At 47.2% G+C, this 16,872-nt stretch overlaps 1 protein-coding gene across 1 annotated transcript in view; it reads left to right on the forward strand.

Moving 5' to 3' along the window:
• Positions 1 to 1,678: 1,678 nt before the first annotated feature.
• The window catches only part of PRAG1 (PEAK1 related, kinase-activating pseudokinase 1), a 46,215-nt gene continuing 31,021 nt past the window's right edge, over positions 1,679 to 16,872 (forward strand). Inside the window, exons 1-2 of the mRNA XM_056848436.1 lie at positions 1,679 to 2,002; positions 12,302 to 14,079. Of these exons, the coding sequence (XP_056704414.1) occupies positions 1,712 to 2,002; positions 12,302 to 14,079 (2,069 nt within the window). The 5' untranslated portion in view covers positions 1,679 to 1,711. The remainder of the gene's footprint in view (positions 2,003 to 12,301; positions 14,080 to 16,872) is intronic.

The raw sequence follows: 16,872 nt of genomic DNA on the forward strand, positions 1-16,872 counted from the left end.
CCCCCTTTTCCATATTGAATGGGTTATCTACTTGTCCATTTCTTTCTTTAAGGAGGCCCTGTTCGGTTCCGCATTGTTACTGAGCAGCAAATGATCTCCTTGCTTGATGCGTTCGGCGTGAGCCTTATAGAGAGCCCGGGAGGAAAGAAACCCAGAAAACATTTTTTGGTGGCTTGCCTGCGTGGCTTCAGCAGCGAGGCTCGTAAGCATATCAGCTTGGAAAGAATCTTGATTTGCTCTGGGCAAGGCCATTTCCATCACCGCTCCAGACAAAACTGTATGTCCCGCACCCCTGCCTGCATGCAGTGGGAGCTTTGCCATTGCTCATTAGAAGCAGCAATGCACCCCTAGAGGGGAAAAGGCTGTTTAGGAGGGTGTCTAGTGAAATATCCATCATTATGGTGGGCTGGGTATATATGAAGGGGGAATCAGCATGGTTCAAGGCCTCTGTGGGGTCTTTCAGGCAGAATGGGGTCACCCAGTGTCGGGGCAGAGGGCACGTTTTGCCCCCTCAGTAACACTATTTCTACATTCAGTGCATGCTTTAAATGTAGGAGTGAATGATACGCACTGATTTCAAAGCCCTTTAGATGAAATACCTGCAAGTTGTTCAACTCTGGGCTATATTAGTCTCCTATACAGAGTGTGCATACTAATATCAACCTGGTAAAACAGTGCCAGGCAGCTATCTATTGGAGGTTGGGTTAATCCACTTGTATGCTGGATTGTGGCTTTACCTACCTACACCCTACATACATACCTGGGCGTTTATAATTGTGTTTATATATTGTGATACATTGTGTGTGCATTATATAGGTTTTTATCTGACCACTGATGAAGGTATGTAGGCCAAAATGCATATGGCGTGTGGTTTATGTTTATCAACCTTCCAGTTGCAATTGTGCTTTGTTTTATCATTTTTAATGTTTTTAACCTTGATATAAGCACCTTAAAATAAATATATTTCTCTACAACATCATTTTACCTTTCTTCACCCAACCTTGGGTAACCAGCTTTCATGTATATACTTTCTCCTCGGGCTTGCATGCCATTCATTCATCCCTCCTCCCTTTGTAGGGGCCAGGAAATTGAAAAGCATTTGGTTTGGACCTAACTCATAGGGGAGAGGCTGTGGCTCAGTGGTAGAGCATGTGCTTGGCATGCAGAAGGTCCCAGGTTTAATCCCCGGCATCTCCAGTTAAAGGGACTAGACAAGTAGGTGATGTGAAAGACCCCTGCCTGAGACCCTGGAGAGCCGCTGCCGGTCTGAGTAGACAATACTGACTTTGATGGATCAAGGGTCTGATTCAATATAAGGCAGCTTCATGCGCTCAATGCCATAGAGTCCAATTGCCAAAGGGGCCATTGTCTCCAGGGGAACAAATCTCTGTCGCCTGGAGATCAGTTGTAATAGTAGGAGATCTCCACCCACCACCTGGAGCTTGACAACCCTCGTTGGGGAGGGGTTCCAGAAGATCATGTTAGAGGCGAGGCAGTTCAGAGAGATAAAAAGACAATAACATAAAGAATATCCCATTTTTTATTCTGTGTTTAATAGGGCACGCTTCTTTCTGTCTCTGCAGATAGCTTGGTGATAGGACAAGCCGAAAAAGTTGAGACCAGTCGCAAAGAGGAAGAGGCGCAAAATGCATAGTGTCGCCTCGTACGCAGGATCCAGAGGGCTGCCGAAGTGAAGCGAGAGGGCTCGAAAATGTCTGCGTGCAGCGACTTTGTGGAACACATCTGGAAGCCCGGATCCTGCCAAAACTGCTTCTGCCCCAGACACTTCCACCAGCTGCAGACGCCGCCCCTCGACCTGGGAAACAGCGGCGGGCTCGCGCAGGATAAGCGTGGGATCCGAGCCAAAGCCGAGCCTCTGGAAGATGACGGCGTGACTCCCTTGCAATATTCGAAGCCGACAATTGCTGTGAAGCCGACGATGATAAACTCGGATATTTCTGAGGCGTGGTCGGATGGGAACCCGAGTGCAGATATCCCGCAGGTAATGATTAATGAGAGGTGTGGTGCATTTTTACGGGATTGCTTCCGTTGTAACATTTGCATTTGCCTCGAAGGAATCCCGGGTGTTTGCTGGGGCACGACTCCTTGTAAATGTGAGCCTGCCGTTACCTTTGCAAACAAGCAAAGGGAGGTTCTGCCCTCGCCGGCCGAGCATTGTCCTGCTTGTTGGAAACAGGAAACAGTTGCATGGTTTCAAGACGTGGGCAAGGCCCTGTCGGTTTCGGGAGAAACTGGAAAGCCGTGAACGCTGCTTTTCCTTTTGAGGCCAGAGGAACCACCGATGCTCCCACTGCTGCTGACTCAAGGAAGCTTCGATCCCATCCTTCTCCCAGGGAGCTCAGAGGGGGCATACCTGGCTCTCTTGTCCCCATCTTACCCTCACAATAACCCAGAGAAGAAGATTAGGAGGAGAGGGATTGTCTTGTCCAAGGTCACCCAGAGAGCTTCACGGCCTAGTGTGGATTACAACCTGGTTGTCTGAGATTCTACTCTAGGGGGGACTGTGGCTTGGTGGTAGAGCATCTGCTTGGCATGCAGAAAGTCCCAGGTTCAATCCAACCTCTCCAGTTAAAGGGACTAGGCAAGCAGGTGATGGGAAAGACCTCTGCCTGAGACCCTGGAGCGCCTTGAAGAGGGGCTGTGGCTCAGTGGTAGAGCATCTGCTTGGCATGCAGAAGGTCCCAGGTTCAATCCCTGGCATCTCCAGTTAAAGGGACTAGGCAGGTAGGTGATGTGAAAGACCTCTCTGCCGGAGACCCTGGGGAGCCGCTGCCAGTTTGAGTAGACAATACTGACTTTGATGGACCGAGGGTCTGATTCAGTAGAAGGCAGCTTCATGTGTTCATGTGAGAGCTGCTGCCGGTCTGAGTAGTCAGTACTGACTTTGATGGACCAAGGGCCTGATTCAGTAGAAGGCAGCTTCATGTGTGTGACATTCCAGCCCAAGAAACCCCCAGTGTGGTGCCTGCAGACGCCGTGGCGCCCACTGACACCTTTCCTGGTGCCTGCCAAGTGTTTTTAGAAAGTGAGCCGGGCCCGGTGGGGCTTTTGCCCTGCAAGGCCTCTGAATGGCCATTGGAGGTTTGATTGGCTGTGCAGATATTTTCAAATGTTGCTTTGGTAGCAACTGCTGGCACAGCACAAAGACATTTACTGTGTGACTGTGTGTCTGTGTGTGTGTGTGTGCGGGGGGTTTCTCTGTCCCCCAGGAGAAACATTTTGGGCTGCAGCAGGAGGGAGAGGCACGGAGGTCCTGTTCCACTGACAGAATTCCCTTCTGTCACTGGAGATTTTCCGCAGGATCCAAGCCTTTATATCTTACTTCTCACCAGCACAAAGCACACAATAGCATGCTTGGCTCGTCTAGGTCAGTGTTATGCTAAGCAAGAGGCCTTTCAAGAATAAACCTATAAAGTAGAGCGAACAGCTGAGATGCATGATAGTATTTGCTAATAACTGGTGTTTCCCAGTCACGTTTAATGGGATCTTTCTCATTGTACATCTCTTCTGGCAAGCCTCCCCGCCCACCCCCCCAATAAACTTGCTAGGTGACCTTGGGAAGAGTAGAGACCAATGTTTGCTTCCCTGAGCTCCTTGGAGGGAGGACGGGATAAAAATGTATTAAATGTTTCTGGTAACAAAGGAAGCCTTTATCAGCAGTATCTTAATACTGTATTTCTCTAGTAAATTAGGTTTTTAATGCAATGCCAGCGAATGTGTAAGAAACTAGCAAAAAGTGGTCCGATTAAAAATAAAGTGGTCAGATTAAATAATAAAGATTAAATAATAATTCAAGATTAAATAAGGGGTCAGATTAAAAACTGAGCTAATACTTCAGTAGGAAGGAAGAGTCAGCAATAGAAAAAGAAGTGTTGGTGGTAGCTCAAATTTCCATAAGGCTGTTTTCCTAAGACAAGCTGTGAACAATTTTGACTGTATTTAGAAACCCATTAAAAAAGGCCTGCTACGAATAATTGAGCAAGAGGGTCTGAATTATTTCATTTCCCCTCTTCTTCCAAGAGACTGGACAAATATTTGTGATCTCCTTCTGAAGACCAAAAGGGACGCTTATGCCGGGTAACTTGAGATTTCTGCCCGTTCTTTTTACATCGGGAGGTTTTGCAATAATGTTAAAGTACATATTTGTGTAAAAGATTATGCCAGATTAGTCACTGAGTTAACGATTTCGCTGATTATCTTATATTTTTCAGTTCTAATGGAAATGCCAGTTATGTATAGAGACTGTTATTAATGTGTCACTTCATCCGTTGTTTACTCCTTCGGTCGTAGATTTCATCACGGTGAGCGGTGTATTTAACCAAGTACCAATCTGTCCATAAAATGCCTGTGATATGTTAGGTGATTCATGCAAACCTCATATAAAATGTCAGGGCAAGGACCATGGATCTCATTTAGGATTTTATGGAGGTGTCACTGGATGCCTTCAGAGTGTGAATAAAGCAGCATCCTCTTTTGGGGACAGGGTAGGAGAGGCTGTGGCTCAGTGGAAGAGCCTCTGTTTGGCATGCAGAAGGTCCCAGGTTCAATCCCCGGCGTCTCCAGTCAAAAGGACCAGGCAGTAGGTGATGCGAGACCCTGGAGAGCTGCTGCCGGTCGGAGCAGACAATACTGACCTCGATGGACCAAGGGTCTGATTCAGTATAAGGCAGCTTCATGTGTTCATGAGAAGGAGGGCATCTTGGCCATCTTCTGGGCATGGAGTAGGGGTCACTGGGGGTGTGGGGAGGTAGTTGTGAATTACCTGCATTGTGCAGGGGGTTGGACTAGATGATCCTGGTGGTCCCTTCCAACTCTATGATTCTCTGGTACTCTCTCCTTCAATACACACAGAAATTCAGCAAGTGAATTTACCCTTATCTGCATGATTTCTCTCTCCCTGTGTGTGTGGGGGTATATACATACACACACACACAAGAAGGATGTGGGGGGGGCAGTCCTTCAATAGGCTGGAAACGTGGTGGAGCCAGTGTGGTGTAGTGGTTCAGAGCCGTGGTTTGGAGCGGTGGACTCTGATCTGGAGAACCGGGTTTGATTCCCTGCTCCTCCCTATGAGCAGCTGACGCTAATCTGGTGAACTGGGTTTGTTTCCCCACTCCTACACACGAAGCCAGCTGGGGGACCTTGGGCTAGTCACAACTCTCTTAGAGCTCTCTCAGCCCCACCTACCTCACAGGGTACCTGTTGTGGGGAGGGGAAGGGAAGGTGATTGTAAGCCGGTCTGATTTTCCCTTAAGTGGTAGAGAAAGTTGGCATATAAAAACCAACTCTTCTTCTTTGTCATCTTCCTCTTCTTCCTCCTCCTCTTCTTCCTCTTCCTCTTCCTCTTCTTCCTCTTCTTTGTCGTCTTCTTCTTGTGAGAGATCCCCATTTGAAGCCAAGTTTTAAAGTTAAAGCGATGCCGGGGCATGCATTTTGTCCGAGGGCACACGGTTCTGTTTTAACTAAGCAAGTCTCAGCCCGGTGATTGTGTGGCTGGGAGACCTGCCTGGGAGCCTCACATAATCCTCTCTTGGCTAGGGGGAAAAAAGGAAGAAAGGAATGTAAGAATAAATTCCTGCCAATTCTGCCTTAAATCTAGACAGCAGGAACAGTGGCATGGTAGAATTCACCTGTAGAGAGAAGTCCGGGCCTGTCAAAGGGAATATGTTTGAAGAAGAGTTGGTTTTCATATGCCGACTTTCTCTACCACTTAAGGAAGAATCAAACCGGCTTACGATCACCTTCTCTTGCCCACAACAGACACCCTGTGAGGTAGGTGGGGCTGAGAGAGCTATGACTAGCCCAAGGTCACCCAGCTGGCTTCATGTGTGTAGGAGTGGGGAAACCAATCCAGTTCACCAGATTACTGTCTGCCGCTCATGTGGAGGAGTGGGGAATCAAACCCGGTTCTCCAGGTTAGAGTCCTCTGCTCCAAACCACCACTCTTAACCACTACACCATCCCGGCAAATATACTATTTGCTATTATATTGCACAAGTGGGGACCCGCGATACTCGGGGGGGGAGGGATCTTCTGATTTCCCATGCCCAATTCCCTCCTTACTGTTCATTGAGGGGGCTGGGAGACTCGCGGGCGGGGATCCTATATCCCCCCCCTAATTGCCAAACCCCATTCTTTTCAGTGAAACCTGCCGTCAAATAAATACCCTTATAATTGCAGTTTCAACAGAGGAGTTGAACAGAGTACTTCAGTCAGTATTGTCTGAATGAATGGCAGGTGTAATGTAAATATTGCCTCCGTTTCGAGCAGGGGAAGGGTTGTGGCTCGGCGGCAGAATCCTTTTGAGAGTAAGAATAAAGTATTCCTCCAATTTTAATAGTGAAATATATTGTGAAACTTTTTCATACCGTTCCCCAGTTAGCCAAAGTTTCAGAAACATTGCTATCATCTATTACCTGGGTGGGAGAGATGCTTTCTGCTACCAGAAGCAGTTTGTCGGTTTATGCCTTAGGTGTCACAGAGAAGTAAACTTTTTTTTAGCAGTTCCCGCAATGTCTTATTAGCTTTAATGGTATTTTTCTGCTTTGTTCAGTGAAAGTGAAAACCGTTTCTATTCTCAAAGATCAAATTAATGAAATCAAAAGGGCATCCACCAGAGTATCAACTGAAAAGGTGCAATGAAGCATCTTGTAGGAATGGAAAGGAAACTTAGGTTGTTTATGCGTAGGGTTGCCAATCTCCTGGTAATAGCAGGAGATTTCCTGCTATGACAACTGATCTCCAGCCGATAGAGATCGGATCACCTGGAGAAAATGGCCACTTTGGAAATTGGACTCTATGGCATTGAAGTCCCTCTCCTTCCCAAACCCCGCCCTCCTCAGGCTCTGCCCCCAAAACCTCCTGCCGATGGCGAAGAAGGACCTGGCAACCCTATTTATGCGTGGGAGTTTTACCTGAGGTTCGTTGCTCGCTGGACCCGCACTTTCCTGTTGGGAGTCTATGCAACAGCAGTCTCCAAGCTCAAATCAAGAAGTATTTGACTCCCCGCCCCTTGAAACACTGCTTTGTAATTGGCTATAGTGAGAGAAAACTTCTCTCCCCCCCCCTGAAATCCAATTGCCGCATAACAAAGCATTTTAAGAACAAAAATAAAAAACGGAGCCATTTGAAAGGGGGGAGAAACCCAAACCTCGTTTTAAAAGCCTTTCTTCTGCTCAGAAAGAACTCAGAGGAAGCAGGAAGCATTTGAATCCCCGCCCCTTGACATGCTGCTTTGTAATTGGCTGTCTGCTTGCCGAGAGAGAAACCAAGCTTCTGTGTCCCGCGCTTTGCCTTATGCATGGGGATTTCAAGCGGGCTGAGCTCAAGGGAGAGCGAAGAATTGGGTTAATAGAGGGACGGGAAGTGCCGGGATTTGTGAGGGCTGGCAGTGAGGTCATCTCTAATGGACGGGAAACTCATGCATAACTCCAAGGAACAACCGAGACAGATGGGTGGTGAACGTGAGTGAAAGTACTCATGCATGAACAACCTTAGTTAAAACTGCTGGCAGTGAGTGATTCCATGCAGTGGGTTGTAGCTCGTCATTCCTAAAGCTACAGTGTGTGGTCAGTGATTTCAAATAGAGATGTACGAGGACAGAAGCTATAGCTCAGGGTTAAGAGTACTTCTCGCTGACCTAGATGGCCCAGACTAGCCTGATGTCGTCAGATCTCTGAAGCTAAGCAGGGCCGGCCCTGGTTAGTTCTTGGATGAGAGACCACCAAGGAAGTCCAGGATTTCTACACAGACAGGCAACGGCAAACCATCTCCGAACGTCTCTTGCCTTGAAAACCCAGCTGGGTCACCAGAAGTTGGTGGTGACTTGACGGCACTTTCCACTAAGAGTACTTTCTTTGTGTACAGAGGGTCACATTCAATTCTTGGCATCTTCGGTTAAAAGATCTTGGCTGGTAGGTATTGGGAAGAAGAAGAGGAAGGGTTGGTTTTTATATGCCGACTTTCTCTACCTTTTAAGGAGATTCAAACTAGCTTACAATCGCCTTCCCTTCCTCTCCCCACAACAGACAACTTGTCAGGTAGGTGAGGCTGAGAGAGCTCTAAGAGAATTGTGACTAGCCCAGGGTCACCCAGCTGGCTTCATGCGTAGGAATAGGGAAACCAACCCGGTTCACCGGATTAGAGTCTTTCGCTCGTAACCACTACACCACACTGGCTCTCTGGAGACCTTGCTGTACATCAAGCCTAGGGAAGCCACTACCAGCCAGAGTATACAGTACTCAGCTCGGTGAAATAATGGACTGATTCAGAATAAGGCAGTTTTATATGTTTGCCGTGGGTTGTTTGAGTAGCTTTCCTAAAATTCCTTTCTGCTTCCTTTGAAATTCTTCAAATGTTTTGCCCGTGCGGGGATGTCCAGGGTCTCCCGGAAATTTTGTTTTATGCGAAACGTGGCAGCAGCTCTGATTTTAGATGAAACTTTTTTGGTCATGGAAGGCCACAAAGAGAAGCAGAACGAGTCATTGGGCAAAAACGCATGGTCGCTTTATCCTCCTTTAATCCCTGTTTCAGCCAGGATTCAGCCTGGATCGAATGCATGCGTTTCGCCTAATGTGCGTTCGATCCTGGCTAAAACAGGGATTAAAGGAGGATAAAGCGACCGTGCGTTTTTGCCCATTGATATCACGTGCCAAGCTGAAAGTACTCAATTTCTCATGAGCGAAATAATAGTAATAATCAGTTCAGTTAAAGCATAGGCCAGTGTCTTGTAAAATTATGCCTTCAAGAGTAGTTGTGGAATGGGCTGCCAATAAATGAAGCGTACCGAGTAGTATGGAGCAGGGGTGGGTGGGTGGGGGGTTATGATGTCGAAGGGCTGCCGCTAGAATACAGAGACCCTTTCCCCCCCTTCATTTTTAAAAGCACTTTTCTAGCCTTCTTTTCTTTTGAAAAAGTGAGACAGCAGTATATCCCCCAAAGCTACGAAATTTTTAAAAGGGCAAAGAAGCCTTCATGTACTAGGCTTTAGTGATCTTGAAATCTGTTTCATATTTTCAAGTATGGTTTATTCTTAGGGTTTCCAACCTCCGGGTACTTTTGAAGAACATGAAATGCAAAATACACAAAAATACACAAAGACAGTATTAATACTGGGTGGGGGGTTGCCTCCGCTGGTGAGCCCACAGAGGGTTCGCTAGCCCGGATTGGGAGCGGGGGGGGGGAATTGCCTCACTTCTGGGGGGGGGGGAAGTTCAGATAGCCCAGCTGCCCCTGACTTCAGAGGGACGTCTGTAGCCATGGAGGTGCAGGGGGCATGGCAGGGTGTCAACGGCAGCCTCGGCTGCCAGGAGGCGCCCACCCTGGCAAGGGCGACCCCTCTGGACAGGTCAAGGCGCCAGTGGTGGTGGGGAGGCTGCTGCAGCCAGCGCTGGGGATCGCAGAGAGTGGGACAGGCCGCCCGAGACCCCCCTCTTCATGCATTTCCCCCTCGGTGACACCCCGTGCCCCTCCGAGCCAAGTCCAGGGTGCCCAGGGTCCCTCGCCACGGCGGCAGCTTGAGATTCCAACCAGCGCTCGCCCCACGAGGCGGACTCAAGCCCCTCATGGAGGCTCTCCAAGCCCCAACGATGGTGAGGTGGGTCCACCTAGCTCAGAAAGGACTGAGACCTTAAAGAGAGACAGGGGGCTGGGAATGGGCTGCCCAGTAGCACGGGTAACTATTCCCCCAGGCTGACGGTTGGGGGCCCCAGGCTGTTCTTGGTGTCTGCCCCCCTTGATTGGTGGCTACCTCTCATCCAGTGCCGCAGCCCCTCCCCGTCTTTGAGTTCTTCGGCTTCCCCAATGCGATATACCCCATCCTCCTGGGGCTTTGCATTGAGAGTCAGCGTGGTGTAGTGGTTAAGAGCGGTGGTTTGGAGAGGTGGAGTCTGATCTGGAGAACCGGGTTTGATTCCCCAGCCCTCCCCATGAGCGGCGGAGGCTAATCTGGTGAACTGGATTTGTTTCCCCACTCCTCCACACGAAGCCAGCTGGGTGACCTTGGGCTAGTCACAGCTCTCTCAGCCCCACCTACCTCACAGGGTGTCTGTTGTGGGGAGGGGAAGGGAAGGTGATTGTAAGCCGGTTTGAGTCTCCCTTAAGTGGTAGAGAAAGTTGGCATATAAAAACCAACTCTTCTTCTTCTTCGGGCATCTCAAGGCTCTCTGGATATTGTCCCATAGTACAGAGGATGAGGTTGGGGTGCCAACCCCCAGGTCGTGGTTGGAGTTTACCATGCATGTGGTAAACCAGGTCCTCAGGGTGAGGGCTGCAGTGAACTTTTTTCTCTGATGCATTAGCTTGCTAGGTGTTGGGTCCTTTCAAACATACGAGATATCGATCCACTTCTGCAGTCTAAAGTGGTTCTTTGGTCAAGTACCTCATTTTGCATATCATGAAGAATGGTTCTTGGTCCTTCTTAGGTTTCAAGTTTCGCCAGTGGATCCTGTACCAAATTATTTGTTCTCGATTGTGGCATGTTTACAGTATTGCTTCAAGAGACCAAGAAAAAGGACAGAATAGGGTTGACAACTTGTGATTTGAAAAAGACCTTGTGGGTTTGAGTGAGACCCTTGTGGGTTTGACCCAGGTAGGGGCAAACCGTAGTAGTTCAAAGTGTGTGGTTCATGGAAGCCAACTTTTTAAAAGCCTTCTGGGTTAAAACACCCACTGTATTTTAAAACCTTCTGAGTCAGAATGCCTGGTTTATTCAAATAAGTACATGCTGAACCTGAGGCAAGAATTACCAAGTGGGCAGGTAAAATACCTGATTGTTGACAACCTGGAGGTGAGGTAATGCCTGCCTTATGTAACAAGAGTCAGGATAATAGTAGGCACCCTCCAGCCAAGTGAAACTTGTTGTAGTTCTCATAGATTCCGATGGAAGAGAGGGAGGCTGTAATATAAATGTACATCCCTTTGGCTGGATCATGCCTTTTACACTTACTGCAAAAAGCTCAGGAAGGAGAGTTGTCATAAACGGGAAAGACTGGGTATACAGAGGAAGTAATCCTTGTATTACGCCAGTGGTTCCCAAACTTTTTGGGCCACACACCCCCTTGGTTCCACAAACGCAACCCCAGTGCCCCCTACTCTATCCTATAAAAAGTATTATTCAAAATAGAGGCTTGCATGACGCACTAAAGAAGATAATAACCATAAAATTTCAAAACAGTAGCAATTAATTGCACATCTATTCAAAATCAAATTAAAACTTTTTAGTTGAAATTTATTCAACAAAACGGATGAACTTGATCCAGTGGTACCAGCTCTTCTGGGGAAAAATGCTGATAGTTTCCACCAAATTTGCCAGCATGGTGCCATAGCTTGATCTATTGTAAATTGGTGAACGACACAGTTGAAGGGGCCTACCTATAGCATCCCCCTGCTGCCCCCTTGCCTCTTAGTGCCCCCCTAGGTAATCCCACCGCCCCCCAGGGGGTAGTACTGCCCACTTTGGGAACCACTGCATTACACTATATAATTGTAAAGTCAAAGGGTTAGATCCAGCACAAAACTTCCGCTTGCGCTGGAGCTCTTGCGCTCATGGAAAGGCAAGAAAAAGACTATGGTAGCCGCTTGTCCTCAGTCAAACGTATTGCATTTCTGCTATGTCAGCATGTTGTGCAGCTGATTTCTAGCCAATATAATATGTAGGGAGGGAAGCACTAGGTGTTGTACACAATCTTGCGCAACCGGAGCTGCGCTAACTCCATTTGTTTCTGCTTGCGCATCTCTGGATCCATGCCAATGTAATTCTTTTCAGTAAATGTGAAATGCATGACCGTATGTGAATCAGAGCGCAGTCCTAACCAGAGTTATCCTCTTCTAAGCCCATTGACTTCAACGGACTTTGAACAATGTACCTCTGCTTAGAACTGCCCTGTTAGGCACAAAGTCCTACTGATTTCAGTGGGAAAGATTTGCGCCTACTATGATGAGAGGGAGGGCATCTTGGCCATCTTCTGGTCACTAGGGGTGTGGTGGGGGGAGGTAGTTGTGAATTTCCTGCATTGTGCAGGGGGTCGGACTTGATGGCCCTGGTGGTCCCTTCCAATTCTATGATTCTACCTCAGCAGTCTGTTTAAAGCGCTCAACTCTGAATTGACCACATTTTTGTTTGGCTTGTTGTCGTTTCTTAAGGAAGATACCTCTGGGAAGTCTTAAGATTTCTCTGAGATACCTTCTGCTTTTTCTTTTTACGTAGCTAAAGCATTTAAAATGTAAAAAAATTTAAAACTGCAATCTGCGGCCTGAATATATTTATCTTTGGTTAACACAGGTCAACAGGAGAACGGCACCCGGAAAGCATGTTTTTGTGAAATCCGGAGAAGAGCAAAAAGCATACACAGACAGTTTCAGCAATCACATCCTAAGGAAGCCGTTCAGTCAGAAGCCTTCAAGCGATTGTGTTTCACATGGCCCTTGTGGTCCTTCCTTAGTTGGCACCTCTGCTCCTGCAAACAAGGCGGAAAGAAATAGGACCTTTCTGGGTGAGTCGGATGTACAAGAGGAGGGAACCAAAGTGCCCGGCAAGGAGAAGTTGCCATATTTGGGCCTCTATCACAAGCCATCCATTTTTAGTGACAGACACGTTAATTCAGCGATGGACTCTGTGGGATACCCTTCCGTGTGTCAAAGAGGGGAGGCGTTCTCTTTAGAGAAAGCCGGTGTATCCAACTCTCCAGACTTGGAAAATGAAGGCGGAGAGTACTGCTCCATTGTAGACTGTTGCAGAGAATCGCTCGTTCACCGGACCCTAGGAAGTACCGATGCCAAACCGGCTTGGCCTGAAAGTAAAAATCACGTTTTGAAGCAAGGTGGTGCAGTCAATACAGAAACGAAGTCCAGGGCAGTAAATGTCGGTGAAGAGGAAAGCGGCGCTTTGGATTACAGTTCAGACTTTCCACGGGACAAACACCCGCACGATGCCATATACAGCCGCTTACACTCCGAAACGGAAATGTTAGCGTTTCCGACGGGTAACAACAGCCCTGTTGGCTTGTGCCAGGGAACTTATTGTTGCCCTCTGGATGGGGCGTCTGATCAAATCGAAGACGAGGATACCGAAAATGTAAATGCCACTGCAGGACAGCCGCCCGCTTGCCGGGTGGGCCTCGTCCAGAATGAGCCCATCTACGCCGAGAGCACCAAGAGGAAAAAGGTGCCGCTGGGGAACTCCAATGCACATCTGATAAGCAATGTTTTAGCGTGTAGCCCCTCTGAAGATCAAACAGAAGGCCACTGGAGGGAAAGGGTGCATCACTCTGAAAGGGATTTCCACGATTCTGCCACTCAGATAGCGGCGACAATTACCATTATGGCGGCCCACACAGAAAATGACAACCGGACAATCTTTCTTAGCAGCCCGGACTCCGCCGTTGGCTTTCAGTGGCCGTGTGTCAGCCCCACCTCTCATCCAGAAACAGGGAAAACGTCATCGTTCTTCGAGCATGTCGAAGGGCCTCAAGAAAGCAGTGAGGTGGTCTTGAGGGGAAACGGCCCTGGTCTTCAGGCGCAAATGGCTAGCAAGAATATGGTGGGCAAGGGTCCTGCTATCCCCCCAAAGTTATCTAAAGGGAGCCCACCTAGAAATGTAGGGTCTGTTGCACAACCGGTCACTTCTCCTGGGGCCAGAACCAGTGACAACGGCGGTCATGAGGAGGTTGACGTCGCGAAAAATGGGGCGGACGCCACCGTGGTTGGGCCTTCGTGCTCCCTTCATGTGAACAGTATCTCCTTGGAGGATGCAAATAGAGGTCTGTCCTCCTCCAGTTCTGAGAGAAGGCACAAATACTACAATCTGTCCTGGAGCAGGCAGTGCAGAATAGAAGAGGAAGAGGAAGAAGAGCAGGGACTCTCAAAAAACACCGAGGAGACGGAAGCGGAGAATGGGCTAGACGGTCCTTCCAGTCACCAAGAGTGGAGGAACTGCTCTGGACAAGAGAATAAGACCGGCGGAATGTGCAAATCGGCTTCGTTTGCCTTTGAGTTCCCGAAAGACAAGAACGGCATTGATGACTTTGCTCCGCCGCCTCCACCGCCAAAGAAGCAATTCAGGTACAGAAATTAGAGGTTTGAGCGCATGCTGGGTGTAGAGAACCGTAGGTTTCCAGATTACTAATTGAGGCCTGCCTGGCAGAGATGAGGCAGTCTCCCCATCCCAGGGAAAACAGTGCTGTTTCCTACAGAGGAATCCATAGATATTTATGAGTTTTTGATTTGTCTGTCTCATGAAATATTCTTTTATGCTGAAAAGGCACCAGCATGGAAGGCGAGGGTTTTAGTATCCCATAAGAACATAAGAAAAGCCATGTTGGATCAGACCAAGGCCCATCAAGTCCAGCAGTCTGTTCACACAGCTGCCAACCAGCTGCCTCTAGGAAGCCCACAAACAAGACGACTGCAGTAGCACCATCCTGCCTGCGTTCCACAGCACCTAATATATTAGGCATGTTCTTCCGATCCTGAATAGGTATGCATCATGACTAGTATCCATTATTTACTAGTAGCCATGAATGTTGGGGAAAGCAGCATTCCCAGTCACAAGAATGCATCCTACATGTGTGTATTTTGTAGCTGCATAGATGCTGTGCTTTCAGTCTCGACACCCATTGATTTCAGTGCACCTTTGTCATCTGAAGAGGGTACACTTAAGGTAATGTAAAGGTCCCCTGTGCAAGCACCGGGTCATTCCTCACCCATGGGGTGACGTCACATCCTGACGTTTCCTAGGCAGACTTTGTTTGCGGGGTGGTTTGCCAGTGCCTTCCCCAGTCATCTTCCCTTTACCCCCAGCAAGCTGGGTACTCATTTTACCGACCTCGGAAAGATGGCTGAGTCAACCTTGAGCCGGCTACCTGAAACCAACTTCCATCGGGATTGAACTCAGGTCGTGAGCAGAGCTTGGACTGCAGTACTGCAGCTTACCACTCTGCGCCACTCTGAGCTCTTAAACCAGCTTAATTGTTATGTACCTACCAAAGTACAATGGCCATTGCAATTCTGTAAGGAGTTGCTAAGCATTTTTAACATCCTTGCAAAACTATAGTTCCTTGTGAGAGCCAGGGTATTTATATAATTAAAAAAATATATTAGGTTAAGCCCTGCCAATTTATTCATTCAACCTCACCCAGTTCCGCTTTATTATAGCCACTGCATCACAAGAACAAATATCCTAGGATTCCATGAATATCCTAGGATTCCTGGTATTGTCTTTTGGCGGTCAAAGGGGATTCCTGCCTCCCTTTTCCACCAGTGGAAAACCTAGTTGGAGCTTGGATCTAGTCTATCATCTTTTAAGGAATTTACAAGGAACTGCCATGATCATAAAAAAAAAACAAAGGCTGCAGTCCTAAGGACACTTTCCTGGGAGTCAGCCCCATTGACTGTGTGTGTGTTAAGTGCCATCAAGTCGCTTCCGACTCATGGCGACCCTATGAATGAAAGTCTTCCAAAATGTCCTATCTTTGACAGCCTTGCTCAGATCTTGCAAATTGAAGGCTGTGGCTTCCTTTATTGAGTCAATCCATCTCTTGTTGGGTCTTCCTCTTTTCCTGCTGCCCTTAACTTTTCCTAGCATGACTGTCTTTTCCAGTGACTCTTGTCATCTCATGACGTGACCAAAATACGACAGCCTCAGTTTAGTCATTTTAGCTTCTAGGGTCAGTTCAGGCTTGATTTGATCTATAAACCACTGATTTGTTTTTTTGGTAGTCCATGGAATCCGTAACCCTCTCCTCCAAACCCACAATTCAAAGGAATCTATTTTCTTCCTATCAGCTTTCTTCACTGTCCAGCTTTCACACCCATACATAGTAATAGGGAATACAATGGCATGAGTTAATCTAGTCTTGGTGGCCAGTGACGCATCCTTACACTTCAAAATATTTTCTAGCTCCTTCATGGCAGCCCTTCCCAGTCTCAGTCTCCTTCTAATTTCTTGGCTGCAGTCACCCTTTTGGTTGATGGTGGAGCCATTGACTAGCAAGGGATTTAACTTCTGACGTGCTTAGGATTACTCCTGTAACTGTTAAATTGACCAGTGTATTATATTAAGACATCAGCTGTTATTCTATTAATATTCAGTTTTCTTGGAAACCTTGAGCATTTTTCTTTTGTCTTGATACATCTTATAATTATAACCATTCCTTCTCGAAATCTAATCAAATACAGAGATTTCATTACATTGGCCATAGGACACTTTTTTTATTACAGAAGTGTTAATTTGCAGCACTTGTGGCTACTTCCAGTATATCGTAAGTGATAATTTAGAAGCGACAGTTTTACCACTTTCAGATTAGTTTAAATTAGCATATATGTAGCCATATTAATTTCCCTATGAGAGATTCTTGGAGTCGGTCTGCGTATGATGTAGAACAAGGTTGTAGAATTCCAGACTTGCCACCTCTATTATAGATGAGGTGAGTCTTTTTTTAATTTCCCCATAGAAAAAAAGTTCTTTGTAGATTGTAAATTAGCACATCAGAGAAGGGGTATGCTTAACCTTTGCTCATTTTATTTATTCAGTAAAATATGTATACCCACCTTTCCCTAACTACTCAAGGTGGCTTGTGATTCCAAATTAAAACCATACACAATATAATAAAATCCCATTATCCCTTTTCCCCTAAGAAAATGCCTGCATCTAAGACCTCATTAAAAGCTTTGCAGATTGGCTACATAGAAGGTTTTTTCAAATCTTGGTTTGTAAGCAAGGGAATAAACCTCAGTTTGTCGTTTTGCCAAGTCTAGACGTCATAGTTTGAACACATTACACATTAAGCTGCCTTATACTGAATCAGACCCCTGGTCCAACAAAGTCAGTATTGTCTACTCAGACCGTCAGCGGCT

Source organism: Euleptes europaea, chromosome 4 (assembly GCF_029931775.1).
Source record: "Euleptes europaea isolate rEulEur1 chromosome 4, rEulEur1.hap1, whole genome shotgun sequence".
NCBI classification, from domain to species: Eukaryota; Metazoa; Chordata; class Lepidosauria; order Squamata; family Sphaerodactylidae; genus Euleptes; species Euleptes europaea.